At 33.4% G+C, this 15,960-nt stretch overlaps 3 protein-coding genes across 3 annotated transcripts; all 3 read left to right on the top strand.

Annotated features, from left to right (window-relative positions):
• Positions 1 to 1,366: 1,366 nt before the first annotated feature.
• Positions 1,367 to 3,580, top strand: LOC125853162 (B3 domain-containing protein REM9-like). The gene is made up of 4 exons (XM_049532836.1): positions 1,367 to 1,525; positions 1,694 to 2,015; positions 2,578 to 2,687; positions 2,817 to 3,580. The coding sequence occupies exons 1-4, from the start codon at positions 1,448 to 1,450 to the stop codon at positions 3,072 to 3,074; spliced, it is 768 nt and encodes a 255-aa protein (XP_049388793.1). The 5' UTR covers positions 1,367 to 1,447; the 3' UTR covers positions 3,075 to 3,580.
• Positions 3,581 to 3,791: 211 nt separating this feature from the next.
• On the top strand, positions 3,792 to 9,942 carry LOC125853148 (receptor-like protein 7). The gene is made up of 3 exons (XM_049532819.1): positions 3,792 to 3,853; positions 4,297 to 4,375; positions 8,428 to 9,942. The coding sequence occupies exons 1-3, from the start codon at positions 3,792 to 3,794 to the stop codon at positions 9,940 to 9,942; spliced, it is 1,656 nt and encodes a 551-aa protein (XP_049388776.1).
• Positions 9,943 to 10,076: 134 nt separating this feature from the next.
• LOC125853147 (receptor-like protein 9DC3) lies at positions 10,077 to 10,967 on the top strand. The gene is made up of 3 exons (XM_049532817.1): positions 10,077 to 10,143; positions 10,405 to 10,512; positions 10,765 to 10,967. The coding sequence occupies exons 1-3, from the start codon at positions 10,077 to 10,079 to the stop codon at positions 10,965 to 10,967; spliced, it is 378 nt and encodes a 125-aa protein (XP_049388774.1).
• Positions 10,968 to 15,960: the final 4,993 nt, after the last annotated feature.

The raw sequence follows: 15,960 nt of genomic DNA, 5'->3' as shown, positions 1-15,960 counted from the left end.
ATTTTATTTGTGCTACATATATTGGGACAATGAAAGTAATATATATTATTTCAAAATTACAATAATTAACAACTTAGAATATTTAAAAATCATATCAAAATTTAATTGACTCTTTAAATTTTATTTATGTCACATAAAATAAGATAAAAAAATAATATATTGGACCCATGTTAGCACATACACTTATATCTAGTATATGTATAAATGTCCCATTGAGTATGTGTAGGTTTGTTTCACTTGTACTAATTCTTAAAATTTGATGATGATATTTATAATAGTAGTATATATAAAATTCAATGGGACATAATTGATAATTTTATGGCTGAAATATGTATCATAACTCTACCGTGATATAACCCCTAGTTAACATTATGAAAACAGTTCATGTATATTCCTCTAAAATAAACTATTTTCATAATGTTGACGAGGGATTATACCACTGTCTTTTCCTCTAAAACAATATCGATTAAGGGTGTATTTTGATTGGTTCGGTTCGATTTCATTTATTATCGATTTAATTTATCAATTTTTAAATATGCTAAATCAATATTCAACTAATGAAATATTTTTTTCAGTTTTCAATTTATCAATTATTGGACATTAACAGTTTGATTTTCGATTTAATAAAAAAGAAATCTCATAAAATAAATATATAACTTCTCCAACAATTAGGCGCAACATGACAATAATGTAACCTTATATAATGCTCATAAAATAGACGCAGTAGTGACTAACCGGAAAAGAACTATACAAGTACAATATAATAAAAGAACTTTAACAATAATGTGAATTAAAGGCTAAATGACAAAGATAATACTCTTTATGTCTCTAATTATTTGTCCACTTTTCCTTTTTTACTTGTCTATTTTGACAAATCGAGAAAAAATAATTTTTTTATCTATTATACCCTCAATTAATTACTTTGAAAAATGTAGAACTTTTAAAAAAATTTAAAATTTTAATTCATTCACTTTATAGTTAATATAAGTAAAATAGTTTTTTTAATAGTGTGTCAATTCAAAAGTGGACAAATAATTAGAGATAAAGAGAGTAACTAATAAGATACCGATATTAAAATTTTGATATTTATATAAATGTATTACTCCAATCTTAATGAGTTATCAATGTAACTACTAAGATACCAATATAAAAATTTAATAATATTTATATAGATGTACTATAATCTTAATGTGTTATCAGTTTAGTCGGTAATCTAATATACATGTTAACCCAAATACCAATAACTTAACAATAATAAATCAATTTAAAAAATCTCGATTTGATTTATTAGTCAATTCGATTTTTTTCACACCCCTAATTCCGACGGAACCCGTGCTATATTACGACTTTCCCCTCAAATAAATTCCGACGGAACTTGGCAAAATCTCTAATATAAAAGAAACAAACAAACTGTTTTGAGTATAGCAATACTCCGACGAATTTAACAATGCAATCTTCTTCGCCGGAACTTCCGATTAGCAGACGTTTCTTCAAGGTCATGGTGCCTGGTTTTCACTCTAAACTTGTAAGATACTACTGCCATTTCTTTCTATTTTTTTCCTATTTTTTTTTTTTGGGGTAGTATCAATTTTCTATATGAACGGAAGAGGAACTTCCAGAATTAATGGTGTTTTTGGTAGTATCAATTTTATGTTATTTTTCCAATTTTTGTTTAATTCACCTGGTATTGCAGACAATTCCACCAGCTTTTTTTCCGAAGCTAAAAGGGGATAAATCAGAAAAGGGGACAATAATAAAGGGCAAAGATACATGGAATGTTGAAATTAATCGATCCGAGAAGGGCATTATCTCGTTTGATAAGGGTTGGGAAGAATTTGTGCAAAATCATGACCTAAGAGTTGGAGATTTTGCTGTGTTTGAGCACTTGGGTAACATGAGTTTCAGTGTTACCCTTCTTGATTCAACTGGCTGTGATAAGAAGTTGTTGGAAAAGAGCGAAGTAGTACCTTCCCAGGAGAAAAAGAAAAAGGTGAAATCTGGTCAGTCCGGAATAGGTAATTTCCCTAAAATTGTTATTTTTCCTCTATTGGGTGTATAAAGCTTACTAGTCATATTGATTCATTTATAGTAAGAAATTATATTCCTGCCTAAGATCAAGCTGACACCAACCAAACACCTTACCTTTAAAAGAAACACTCCAGATTCTTTTGTTTCACTTCCCGACAGTTGAATCTAATATTCCTAAGCTGAATTTAGATATAGACAAAGATTAAATTGTCGATTTTAATTTTAAAATGTGTATTATGAACAGATACGTTGTCTGATTTAGGGACATATCTGTTAAGGAAAACATGCTTGTAGTTGTACTATTGCTTATACTTTAACTTGGTATAATTGTTTTAGTACTATTATGGCAATCAATCTTGTCAAAAAAAGGAAGGTACTGTTATGGCAATCAATAAATTGATATGGAATAAGAAAAGTTTCATCTTTTGTAACATTGTTAAAGCCATGTCTATGATGAGTATTTCAGTGAAGTGGAAAGGAGGGTAATCTAGAGGAGTGGTCCAATGTACATTTCATTTGGGTTTGATGCTCTATTTCTTACTTCTGTAGAGAAAAGGAAACTTGAGGGAGATCAACCTCACTACCAATGCATGAAAGGAAGTTCTGAGTTTACAGCAAGAATAAAAGAATATAACGTGAGAAAACGTTCTCCTTATATGGTGAGCTTTTAACTCTTATTTTCTTTTATCCAAACCTTTGACAACACAAGCAATGAATTTTTTATTGTAGTGCCTAAACGTATCCAATATGATTTTTTCCTAAATTTCTTTAATGTGCTCTTATGACAGCATATACCCACAGAATTTTGTCAGTCGAATGCACTCTTTCAGAATACAACCATGACGTTAACAGGCCCGTCGGGTAAATCATGTCCTGTGAGTCTGAGAATTTGCAATGGTGGGAAGACTCTATATGCTTGTATTACAAGAGGCTGGCATGATTTCTTTTCAAGCAACAAGCTAAAAGTAGGAGATGTTTGCATCTTCCAACTTGATTGCTCAAAAAGCGACTCAAATTCCATTGCCATCGATGTTCGTGTTTTGTAGGCTGCAAACTGTTCTTTTGTCCTTATTCTTTTGATTTTTTACTAGTTAGTGTTACCTTGTAAACTTATTTCACTAGGTATAGGTTCTTTTTATATACTTGATTGGCTGATCAACAAGAAGTTGTACTCTAGCTGCTGCAGAGTAATTAGGCAGTGTGTTATTTGTTGAGCAGCAAAAATGCTGATGAATAAGTTGCATCAAGAAAATAATCTTAGAGGCAACTCAAGCCAGAAGTTTAGATCGAAGCTCATTCCAACCTCTATTTAGTGGACAATATGGGAATAAAGGAACAAAAGATGCTTTGACGATAAATCAAGTCATATCCAGAAGATGAAGTTGAAGTGTTTGGTACTTTTGTATTTTTGGTGTAAAGGAACATGTGTAGAAGATCTTGATTCAATTTTTGATGTTTTAAACTCCTTCTAGATGATAGTGGAGCTGTAGGTTTGGTCTCTTTACAGTCCTGTAATTATGGATGATTATACAGTCTTTGTATAATCTTACTATTTGTACAAGATATGTTAGCTGTTTTAAAATAAATAAATTATGAGTACCATATTCTAACAACATGTTCGTTTGCAAGCAGTTATTTAGTAAATGATGATGGTAGTTCAAAGCTATCCATAGTGTCTAGCTATCATCAATTTTCCTGCCCAACAATATCTTTTTGTCAATAGCTTTTTTCAAATTTGGAAAGATGACATTCAGCTGATCTTCATGCCTGAAGCAGTTCTTGCTGGAGTTCAAACTCTTACAGTGGTTGTTGACTCGTTATGCCTGTAAGTTCCAGACAGATTTAACACATTGCACCCTATCGTAACTGTTTGCTGTTTTATGAAGTCCGACTTAGATCTTGCTCTGATTCAATATGCTAATCTCTGAAGCGCATGTTGAGGTCAGTATTGTTTTACTTTTTCATGGAAACTTTCATTTAGTCTTCTTAATTTTGTTAAAAATATCCTGCATATTTCCCTAATTAGATCTTGTACTTCTCTTATTGGGTACCTGCAACTTACTGTAAAATATTTTGTCAAGACAGCCCGCAAGGCTTTGGTTTAGTAGAGCCGCTAGGGGAGTGGCTCTGGGTATAGATAGGGTTAAATTTGCAGGGGTCATGCAAATACATAGGCCCCTTCTCTTTGGGATAAATGGGGTAGTTTAGAAGGCGCTTTCTGATCTACTTTTTTCTTACGTCGCTGTCATGTCTTGCCCCCCAATATAGTGACTGCTTCCATGTTTTCCCTGAATTTCATCAGTTCCAGGCTCAAGTGCCTGTTCATCCATCTTCATTCCAAACAAAGGTGAGCATCTCCAGTGAATGTAACTGCTATGCTGCGAGCTGGTTAGATGCATGGAACAGAGGGCTTGTAGTACCTGCTAGCGCGGCTATGCAGTGGAAGGGAATGAGCCTAAATTGACCCCCTTCTTTTTTTCAAGTGTAGTGCGTGATATGTTGATTAGGTGCATATCATGAGTTTGGACATTGTTGTGGATGAAATCCTTGTATTTAGGTGGAGAAAGGTAGAATGGCAGGCCCATTATCCACCATGTTTTGAACTATGTGGTAGCTAACCTTCGGGGATTTCTCAGTTATAAAAAGAAATTGTCAAGACATTTGGAAATCGAGACATCTTTTTTCACATAAAAACTTGCAACATTTTTGGCCAAGGTTTTTATTTCTTATATATTCTTGATGATTCTGAGAGTCGAATGTTGATATATATCAACTTGCAAGTCAGCACGCCATGATAGGTTTTTGACTTATGTTCTTTTTGTGATTTGTCTTTTCAGCAGGATTGTTGATCCTCTTGTATTTCTATACTTCCTTTTCTTGTTTAACTTGTCTTTATGTCAACCCCACCAAATAACAAATTCAAACACAACATTGGTGTTTAGGGGTAAATAATCAGAAACATCTTCTAATCCTTTAAGGAATGTGCAAATCTTTGCTTCTATCGCCTTACCGTTTGAGACAAATGTTTGTATTCGATGGGTGTTTTCTTGTTGTATTCTTTGAGTTGTTGAATCAGTAGGCTCTTTAATAAGAGAGTGATGCTTCAATTGGTTGAGACAAGGTTGACCTTGGTTGGCGGCAGTTAAACGTTTTACGTGTTTGAATATCGATCAAATATGAAACGAATTTCTTTCCCCTATAAATGGAAGAATTATACTATGTAATGCTGGGAAAGCACTTGAAAGGTTTAGTGATATATTTGCTTTAGCAAGGTTTTCCACACTCCCGTGTATAGTTAATCTGGCTGTTGTAGACACAGCTTATTCCTAGTGTATCACTTACTCTTTCCATCATTTTCTAGGGATTATCCATGGCATAATTTCTTTAGTATCTTTCTTACTGTGTTCCTTAGCTATGGGTGTCCTAGTATATTATCTGCTCTCCACCTATTCTCTTGTCTTTTTACTACCAGTTGCATTCTTTTGTGTAGGTTATGAGGAAAACAACGATAGGGAGGAAAGAATATCAGTTAGAAAGCATGTTTCTTACCTGTATCTACATGTATGGCGGCGGTAGGCATTGCTCATACACATGTATATGTGCAACTGGCGATAATAGGTAAGTATGCTTTTCCTTGCATCTTCCATTTGAAGCAACGATGCACTAAGAATTTAAAAATTGTGAAGTGTTGAGTGGATTTTAGATTTTGACTAATTTATGGGCATTAAATCATCTAGCTGACAATGGCATGTTAACTGCTATGTAACCTAAGGATAGCAGAATGAGAGTCTTGTGTCACGGACTTAGAGTGTTGGCTAAAGTTCCGGGTGGCCCTTGACAATTTATTCACTACTCTTTCAAGATCTTGTAAACTCAAGGAAGCCTTTAAGACTTAGATCGCTAAGAGAATGCTTTTAAGGAAAGACTTAGAAGAACAAAGAGAGAGTTTTGGAAGAAGGCTTTTTGTATTGCTTTGGAGAATGCTTTACACTTTAGTGATGCCTTTGCAAATGAGTGGCACCTCTATTTATACTACTTCCTAAGGACTAAAGTGTAATTAATAGTTACATGAGAAGTCCCTAAAGTATTTACACATTGGCCCATTTTCTAGAGAATTCTACATAGCCTAGAAGTCTCCAAGGCCTTCTTGAAATGTCTAAGGCATTCTAGAGTTCTCTACTTGACTCTAGAAACCTCTATGCCTTCTTCGCTGCAAAATTTTGGCTCGGATAGTGGCGGGACATGACACNGTTGAGCGGATTTTAGATTTTGACTAATTTATGGGCATTAAATCATCTAGCTGGCAATGACATGTTAACTGCTATGTAACCTAAGGATAGCAGAATGAGAGCCTTGGGTCTCTATGTAATCTATATATGTGTATGATCTATTGAACCTAGAGACATGCCCACTGCAGTGTTGTCTTGGAGAGCTTGAAGTACGTTCTCTAAGTGTCCGGACATAAGCTGAGTGGGTTCTTTCAGAAATACCTCCTTCCAGGTGACTAATGAGACTGACGCTCTAGTTCAAATTTCAGCTGATTTTAGTTCCCTAGTTGAAATACCTTCTGATAACCATGTTACATCGACTTCATAACGAGCGCGTAATTAATTGTGTACTATGGGCTGCTACCCTCAGAAACCTGGTAGTCCGTTGCTTATGGTGCTGGGCTACGGGTTAAACTTACCTACTGGTGGGGTGTATTAGGTGCCAGCATGACTTGAGAAATCGGATCATGACAGTTTATATATCTTTATGTGGATATTCTTTACCATCACTTTACTAACCATCATCAGTTGTAACCACCTATTGTCATAACCATCACTACCACAATTGTCAACCACCATTATTGTTGTCAATCGTCAGCCACCACTTGAAACCACTATCACGGTCAGTCACTACCATCAATCGCTACCATACTATCTCCATAGTTACAATTAGCAACATCACCATTTGTCACTAACATATCGTTAATCTATCACCACACAACCATCACCATTAACACAACCAATTATTAACATATAACCAATTTTATCATCCCAACCACTTCACTATTACCGATTGTGATTTGTGACTATCACATCAATCACTACAATAAAAATTATCTCTACTGTCATAACTATCGTCATCATCATTATTAGCCATTAACACTAATATAACTTTAAACATTTAAACATTCATTCAGATTCAAAATCTTCACAACTATCGTCATCATCATTATTAGCCATTAACACTAATATAACTTTAAATATTTAAATATTCATTCAGATTCAGAATCTTAATCTTAACAAAGATAAAATGAGGCCTAAATGTCCATGCATAGGGTAAAGATAGCATATGCATTGTGAAGCAAACCATTAATGGAAATATGCTTATGAATGAGCAAGTGAAAAGTTCAAACGTGTTTGACGGATTTTTACTGTTAGTACGAAAAACACATTTTAATCGTTTTAATCCATGTACTAGATATATTTAAAATAAAAGATAATGTTAATAATTTTTATGTAGCCGATAGATTAACGGTGAATATATATAAGACAAATTTGGTCATCCAAGTGATTAAGTGCATGTATTTTAGTTTATCACAAGTTTAGTCATGTTCATTGTTGTCTTTTAGTTGTTCTAGATGGTTGATTAATTAAGTATAGTTCATACATCTAAGTCTAATAATCACTTGTGAATCTATAAATACCGCTCTTATATATAATGATTTATTAAGTAAAATTAGAATAGTTCATTATGTTATAATGTGTGAACGTGATGTAATCTATCTTTTTCATCCTTTTTGTGCATTATGATATGATAAAACCTGTATATTTGAAATCGATATATATTATTTTTTGGTATATATCTTCTTTGATGTTTATTTGAATTCGAAGTACTCTGTTTGATTTCTTATATTAATAGTGCATTCAACTTACTATTTTATAATTTTAAGTTATTTTTTCCGCCACAATTTAAGTACAACAAATTCTTCACATTAGCATTCTTGAATTTGTCTGAGGCTAGTGGATCATCTAGTTTTGAATGTTAAATTGATTTGGAATCATCTATAAATTAAAGTGCAATACAAATCATAGCTCAAAGTTGAATTAGATGGAAACATCTATATAATTGCATTGGAAGAAGGCCTTTTCTATGGTTTTTAATTAGTGGCAATTTTTTAATTAAAAAGATAAACACGTACACTTTTGAAAAAAAATAAATTGTATCAGTGGTAGTAAAGTTGTGTGACTAAATAAAGGTGGAAACTGACTTGAGTCAAAAACAATAATGCATTATTTATCACACTGTATGTATATAAAGATTAACTACAAGCTCCTAGCTAAATAAGATATGAAGTACCAACAATTGCTTATTGCTTTCTGCTTCTATTCATTTGTTATATTTTTTGTCCAGCAATCTCAGCTTACATATGCTGGGCAACATCTCTGTGCCCGCGATGACGCTTTTTATTTGCTTCAATTTAAGAAAGGCCTCACAGTTGTTGATCAAAATATACATGACTGTGACAATGAGACCCGAGCCAAGACTTTGTCCTGGAATGTTACAGGAGATTGTTGTCAATGGGATGGTGTAACTTGCAATGGATTTACGGGTCATGTCATAGGCCTCGATCTTTCTTGCAGCATTCTTAACCAGACCATCAATGCTAACAGCAGCCTCACTAAACTTGGTCATCTCCAAAGACTCAACCTTGCCTTCAGCCAGTTTGATGACGACTTTCCACTTGGACTAAGTGAACTCAGTAGTTTGACACATCTCAATCTTTCGAATACTGGATTTAATGAAGGGGAGATACAGATTCCACCAGGATTATCCAAGTTGGTTTCACTTGACCTCTCCTCGAATGACTTCCAAGTTGGCCGAACAACCTCCAGAAGTTTGCTTCAGAACTTAACCAATTTGGAGGTACTGTTGCTTGACAGCGTGGACGCACCATTTGAGTTACCTAAGAATTTTCCTTCTTCCCTTAGGTACTTAATTCTTCAAGACACCAACATGTGTGGGAACATAAGTGATTCTCAGTTTTTTCATCTACCAAACTTGCAAGTGCTGAGAATGGGATGGAATCCTTTATTAACAGGCACTTTGCCTAATTTCAATTGGAGTTTCAGTACAAGTATTTTAGAGTTGGACTTTTTCTATACTGATATTTTTGGTAAGGTACCTGATTCAATCGGCAACCTCCATTCTCTTTGGTATTTAGATCTCTCTTTAAACCGTTTATCCGGCTTGATTCCAGTATCCGTTGGCAACCTCAGTGGAATTAGAGTGTTGACACTTTCAAGTAACAGCTTCACTGGTAATGTTCCCTCAACTATCTCAAAATTAAACAAACTCGTTGATTTAGATCTCTCTTTCAATGATTTTCAAGGCTCGATTCTAGAATCCATTGGTAACCTAACTGCAATCACAAAGTTGACACTTTCAGGTAACAACTTCACCGGAAATGTTCCCTCAACTATCAAAAAGCTGAAAACACTTAACTACTTAACTCTCTCTTTCAATAATTTTGAAAGCTCAATTCCAGACAACTTCGCCAACTTTTCAGAGCCATCTTTTTTATACTTGCAAACTAACAATTTCACTGGCCCACTTCCCTATTTGATTGCAACCTTGACTCGCCTTCAAGAATTAAACTTGCAAAACAATTTACTAACTGGTCCACTTCCCTCTAATTTAAGCAGACTTCAAGAGTTAGAAACACTTGATTTTTCCTTCAATTATTTCAATGGCACAATACCCCCTTGGTTATTCCGTCTTCCATCCTTGGTTTCTTTATCTATTCAATACAATGAATTAACTGGGAAATTGCCAAATGAGCTCAAGAGCATTACGTTGGCGACGTTAGAATTGATCTTCGGAACAACAAGCTGCATGGAGAAATCCCTGATTGGATATTATCTATGAGCATGTATATCCTGGATCTCTCTCATAACTTGCTCACAGGCTTTGAAAAACAAGTATGACATTCAAAGAATTTGGTGTGGCTTAATTTGGAGAACAATTTTCTTCAAGGGACTTTGCATCAATCTATTTGTGACATGATTAACCTTGAAGTCCTCATTTTGTCTCGGAACAATTTCAGTGGTTCAATCCCAGGATGTTTGGGTAACTCCATTCTTGTTTTAGACTTGCGAATGAACAATTTTTATGGAGAAATACCAAAATTCTTACCTATAGGGTTACAATATATTGGTGTGTATGACAATCAGTTGGGGGGGGCAAGTCCCACGATCCTTGGTTAACTGTACAAGCTTGGAAGCTCTTGATTTGGGGAACAACAATATAAATGACACGTTCCCGTATGGCTGGACAAACTTCCAAACCTACAAGTTCTGATTCTGAAATCAAATCTCTTTCACGGTTCAGTTGGTGATTTGGATTCCGAGTTTCCATTTCCTGAGTTACGGATCTTTGACCTTTCCGTTAATGGGTTCACTGGAACTTTTCCATCTAATATTTTCAAAAGTTTCAGAGGTATGATGGATGTGGATGAAGGAAAAACAGGAATTACTCTAGCTATTAATAGGACTCACAGAGATTACCTTTACCATGTTAGTTTGGTGATAAAAGTCAATGAGTTTGATATGAGAATCACGTCAATTATGACGAGTGTTGATTTATCAAGCAACAGGTTCTAAGGAGATATTCCAAATTCCATTGGAAGTCTGAGCTCACTTGTGTTACTCAACCTGTCTCGCAACAACTTCCGTGGTCATATTCCTGCAGAAATTGCAAAGTTGCAGCAGCTCAAAACATTAGATCTCTCGTGGAACAGACTCATTGGAGAAGTTCCTGGTCAATTGTCGAGTTTGACATTTCTTGAGGTCTTAAACCTTTCATACAATCATCTGGCTGGGCGCATTCCTATTGGGAAACATTTCAATACATTTCCAGATGATTCATATTGTGGAAATCTTGATTTATGTTGATTTATAGGTTATGGTATGATATTTGGATTGTTGATGGGAGGCCTCATGTTCCTACTGGAAAAACCAAAATGGTTAAGATATTTCTCAACAAATTGCTGCTAAGAAGCGAAGAAATCAAAAGAAGAGACGTCAAGGACGTGGTCTAAGAATGAATTAGCAATATACCAGGTATGCATCAAAACTTTTTGTTTTGTATCAGGAACAACACTATTTCTGTAGCTGTTCATTGTATAACTATATGTCAATTGTTTATTTTTTCCTAAATATTCAAAAACTCAGAAAATTCATTAAGTCCTTTAATTCTCAATTTGTCTCTGCAGAAAGGTTGCTGGAGAGTTGGACACATTTATTAGCAAGTTAGTGTTGATGTTCTGGCAAAAATTTCAATGGATGCATCTGTTTTTCACTTTATGTACATGGTTGTCAAATACATATGTTACAGTTGATTTCTGTAGTTTCGTGGAAAATAATTAATTAGCTTCAGAGATAGCAACCTCTATACTCTTATATGATGGTTGTGTCCTAATGTATCGTATTATTTTATATTGATGATTTTCCTTTAAATTGGGGGAATGTGATGTGCATCTCATTGGTGCACAAGCTGTACTTGTGAGCTAATAAGATTGTCTTTACTATTAACAAAAAAATGCATTACTAAGGTTTAATGATCAAAGTACAGACTTCAGTCTCTAGAGATCCCTTCACCTGACTGAAACCAAGTGTTAGGAAGCACGCTTCTGAACTTATGCAGCCAACTATGCTCATGATGCTGTCATTTCTGCTGAGGCGGAGCTTGATGGGGTTCGTGGGTTNTTACTATTAACAAAAAAATGCATTACTAAGGTTTAATGATCAAAGTACAGACTTCAGTCTCTAGAGATCCCTTCACCTGACTGAAACCAAGTGTTAGGAAGCACGCTTCTGAACTTATGCAGCTAACTATGCTCATGATGCTGTCATTTCTGCTGAGGCGGAGCTTCATGGGGTTCGTGGGTTTGGACGAACTCATTAGCTTTTCTGTAGACTCTATATTTGTATTAAAAAATTAAATAAACATATATGTATATTAGAAAAGGGTCAAAATTACCCCTGAACTATGCGAAATAGATCATTTATATCCTCCATTATATTTTGGGTTCAAAAATACCTCGATGTTATTCCAAGAGACCACAAATACACTCAATATATAACTACCCAAAATTTTAGTGACATGGCAAGTCACATGGGACTAAACCCTCCGCCTAAGTGTTGCCAACTAGGATTTACTTCAACAAAATTACACCTTTAGCTGCGACGACTGTCGCCACAAAATTCCAACAATATTGCCACTAAAGATTTTGAGTGATTTCAAGCGGCGACTAAGACTGCAATATCCATTCGCTAGTAAAACCTGTTATTTCAACAAGAAAATATGATAATTAATTTTCGGTTGCAACCTAATTTTCTAAAATAAATAACATGTACTATCAATATTAAAAACATCCAATATTATTACGAATACCATCAAAATTACTTCTCGACTCAAATCTCCTATTACATAATGCATTATTGTACATCTTATGCATCTACATATGACATTAATATAAAACATATGGTGTCTTCAGACTCCTCCTCGATCAATATCTTTTGTGATTTTTTAAAAATAATGAAGAAAAAAACACAAAATCATAATTTAATGCTAAAAATCAATGAAAATCTCTAGTGACGATATGTTGGGCTTTTGGCGACTATTGTCGCTGCTAAAGGTCTAATTTTTATTTTTTTTATGTAAATCCTAGTTGGCAACACTTAGGTGGAAGGATTAGTCCCACGTGGCTTGCCACACCACTAAAATTTTGAATTGTCAACTCTTGAGGGTATTTGTGATCTCTTAAGATAACGATGGGGGTATTTTTTATCCCAAAATATAGAAAAGGATATAAGTGATCTATTTCGTATAATGCAGGAGTAATTTTCACCCTATTCCGTTTTCTTTAATTAGGGAAGTAGATTATTCTTATTCTTTAATTTTTGGAAAAAATTAAACCAATTGAACAAATGTGTAATATTATACTAGCAAATAAAATTTCATGTAATAACTCATTTGTAAGAGTATACTTCTTTTGTTCATTTTTATTTCATAATGAGTTTGCATGTCTTTAAAAAAATAATAAATGAAGTGCATATTTTACTATAACTCTAATATTAATGAAATATAATCTTAAATTATGAGGAGTGATTTAGATAATTAATAATTAATATTAAATGTAAAATATATATTTATTTTTGTATATGCTTAAGTGAACTATTTTTAATATAATGAATAAATAAAAATGAATGAAGAAACATATAACTGTTATAAAATAATATATTGTGGATGTCCACTACAGCAAGAAGTTACTCCATACTTTCCTTCATTATGAAGATAACTGTAACACCCCAGAAAATTTTTCGAACTAAGACTTGAACCATCCTTTGTTGTGAGTAGGATTTTACCAAGGAATTAAAATTTCTTAAGTGTTAAGTTCACTAGATGTAGCACCTTGAGTTCGANGAACACTTGAAAGAAAGAAAGTTAGTTTATTGTTCCTCTTGTCTTATATTCTTCTCTTCCACTTTATATTGTTCTTTTGTTCTTAAGTTTTACAACACGTTATCGGCACGATTGTTCTACTATTGAAGGACTGAAGCAAAGTAAATATAAAGAAGTTTGTTTTGTGGTTATTTTAAAATGGTTAGTAAATTATGTTAATCCTTCGTAACAATATTGAGAAGGAATGTTAAAAGGTTTTAATTCATTTTAACTTGGGACTTTTACATGATTCCAACATGTTGTTCTAATTAATTGATTTGGTTCATTTTTCTTATGTTTTAAGTCAAATTCATATTATATTTATGGTATTCAATATATTTTTTTTTGGTAATGCGTTTGGTTTATTAAGACATTGATTGAGGGTAAGACGGTGAATTCAAGTTTCACCGCACCAAATGGATAAGACATCGAGTAAAGTCTCGGTGCACCATGAAAATAAGAAGTTGGGTTCAAGTCCCATTGATTTATGACCAAAGGCGTCTTTATATGAGTAAGACGAGTTGGGAACCTAAATAAGCCACAAAAACATAAAAGTGACCAAAATAAGCCACTACTTTAGTAAGTAAATAAAATAGGCTTAGTGGAAGAAAAAATTCCACTTTATCTAATATTCTAAACGTTTTCCGTTAGTCTCATAACGTGTATATTTTAATATATAATGGAACTATTTCCTACACTTTATAAAATGGAACTATTTCTTACACTTTATAAAGTGTAAGTTTTTCTTACACTTTGTAAAGTGGAACTTTTTCTTACACTTTATAAAGTGGAAGAAGAAATTATGTTTTACAAAGAGGAATATTTTTCACGTTTTTATTTCTTTATGAAACTTTTGCAGTGTTTGTCATACAATTATATTGATATATCATAAAAATAGAAAAAATTATTACACTATGTATTTTTATTTTTTTATTCTGAAAAATCCTCCAATCTCTATTTAAGGAGGACGTTCAAATATAGTTGATCGCACCTACAACATAAAGTCTTCTATATTTGTTCATTTCAATCTCAAAAAAAAAATGTCTTCTAAACCAAAAGTTAGAGTTTCGATTTATTGGGATGGCGAAATTATACATGACGAAAACACTGTTTATTATAATTGTCCTCCCAAACACAATGCTAAATATTCAATTAATGTCTGATATCATAAATTTCTTTCATCAATTTATAAAAGAATGGGTATAAACAGTACTGTTTATAATTTGATTATAGTCGTAAAATATCCTACTTCATTTTTATCACAAGGACAAGTAAATTTTGGAGAGTGGATTATCTTTAATGACGAATCGTTGATCGACTTTTTGAAGGTTCCAAATGACTGCATAGATCAAATCAAGTTAACAATACTTGAAATCTATGTTAGGAAGGAGCCTAAGACTAGTCAACAACGTTCTCCTTTAGCGGTCGATGTCCATCCCCGATTAGAAAATCGTAATAGCGTTGATGGATTTTCGATAACTCAATCTACTGATTTTTCTAACATGACTCATTATCAAAATATTCTTACCGGTCGATATGATGTTGATTTGAACGAAACTATTAATGAAAGTGACTGGTAATGCTCAATAATTATATTTCGATTATTATTTGTTGATTTTCTCAATTATTTATTAATTTATATGATTTATTATTATTATTATTATATAATAATAATAATAATAATAATATATTTTGTAGTGATTTACCTCAGCAAGATAGGAATATTGCTCCAAGTTATGGAGATAATTATTTAGGTCAGTCCTCACACTTTGAAATGACGGAAAATGTTGGGACATCCTCAAATTTTCATGTCTCGCCTACTTTTGATGCAGATGATTGTCGGTATTTCTAACACTTGATTTTTTATTTAAGTAAGTTAATTGCATGAGATAAATATTTATACTTTTTTACATATATAGGGAAAATATCACACAAGATGAGCCCATTGATCTTGTGAATATTGATGATCGTGACCTTCCAAATTACGACTCACCTTCAGCTAGTGATAGTGATGATTTGCCTAATGCCGAGGAATCAGGAGATAATGTTCCATTTGAGGCATAATCTAGTGATGATGATTTTTTAATGCCCAATNNTTTAATGCCCAATCGGTCGCCAAGACCAATGTCCATGAGTCTGTTTCGTAATCATAAAATTCCTTATCTGGATCATCTTCAAGATGGTCCAGATATCTTTGGTGATACACATGATGAATATACATCACAACGTATGTGGGGTGAATCGGAAGATTTCATGAATGGTGCTATTTATATTGAAAAAGGCATGTTGTTCAATTCAAAGAAGCAGTTGCAAAGAGCAGTTAAGCTTCTACATTTAAAGATAGCGAGGGAGTACTTTGTTATTAAATTGACAAAGAAATCATGGCGACTTGTTTGCAGGCGTGTATAACAAGGATGTCGATTTAGGCTAACTTCTTTTAAT

This window comes from Solanum stenotomum, unplaced genomic scaffold (genome assembly GCF_019186545.1).
Source record: "Solanum stenotomum isolate F172 unplaced genomic scaffold, ASM1918654v1 scaffold9649, whole genome shotgun sequence".
In the NCBI taxonomy this organism is placed as follows: Eukaryota; Viridiplantae; Streptophyta; class Magnoliopsida; order Solanales; family Solanaceae; genus Solanum; species Solanum stenotomum.
This window is presented reverse-complemented; position numbering and strand designations above follow the sequence as displayed.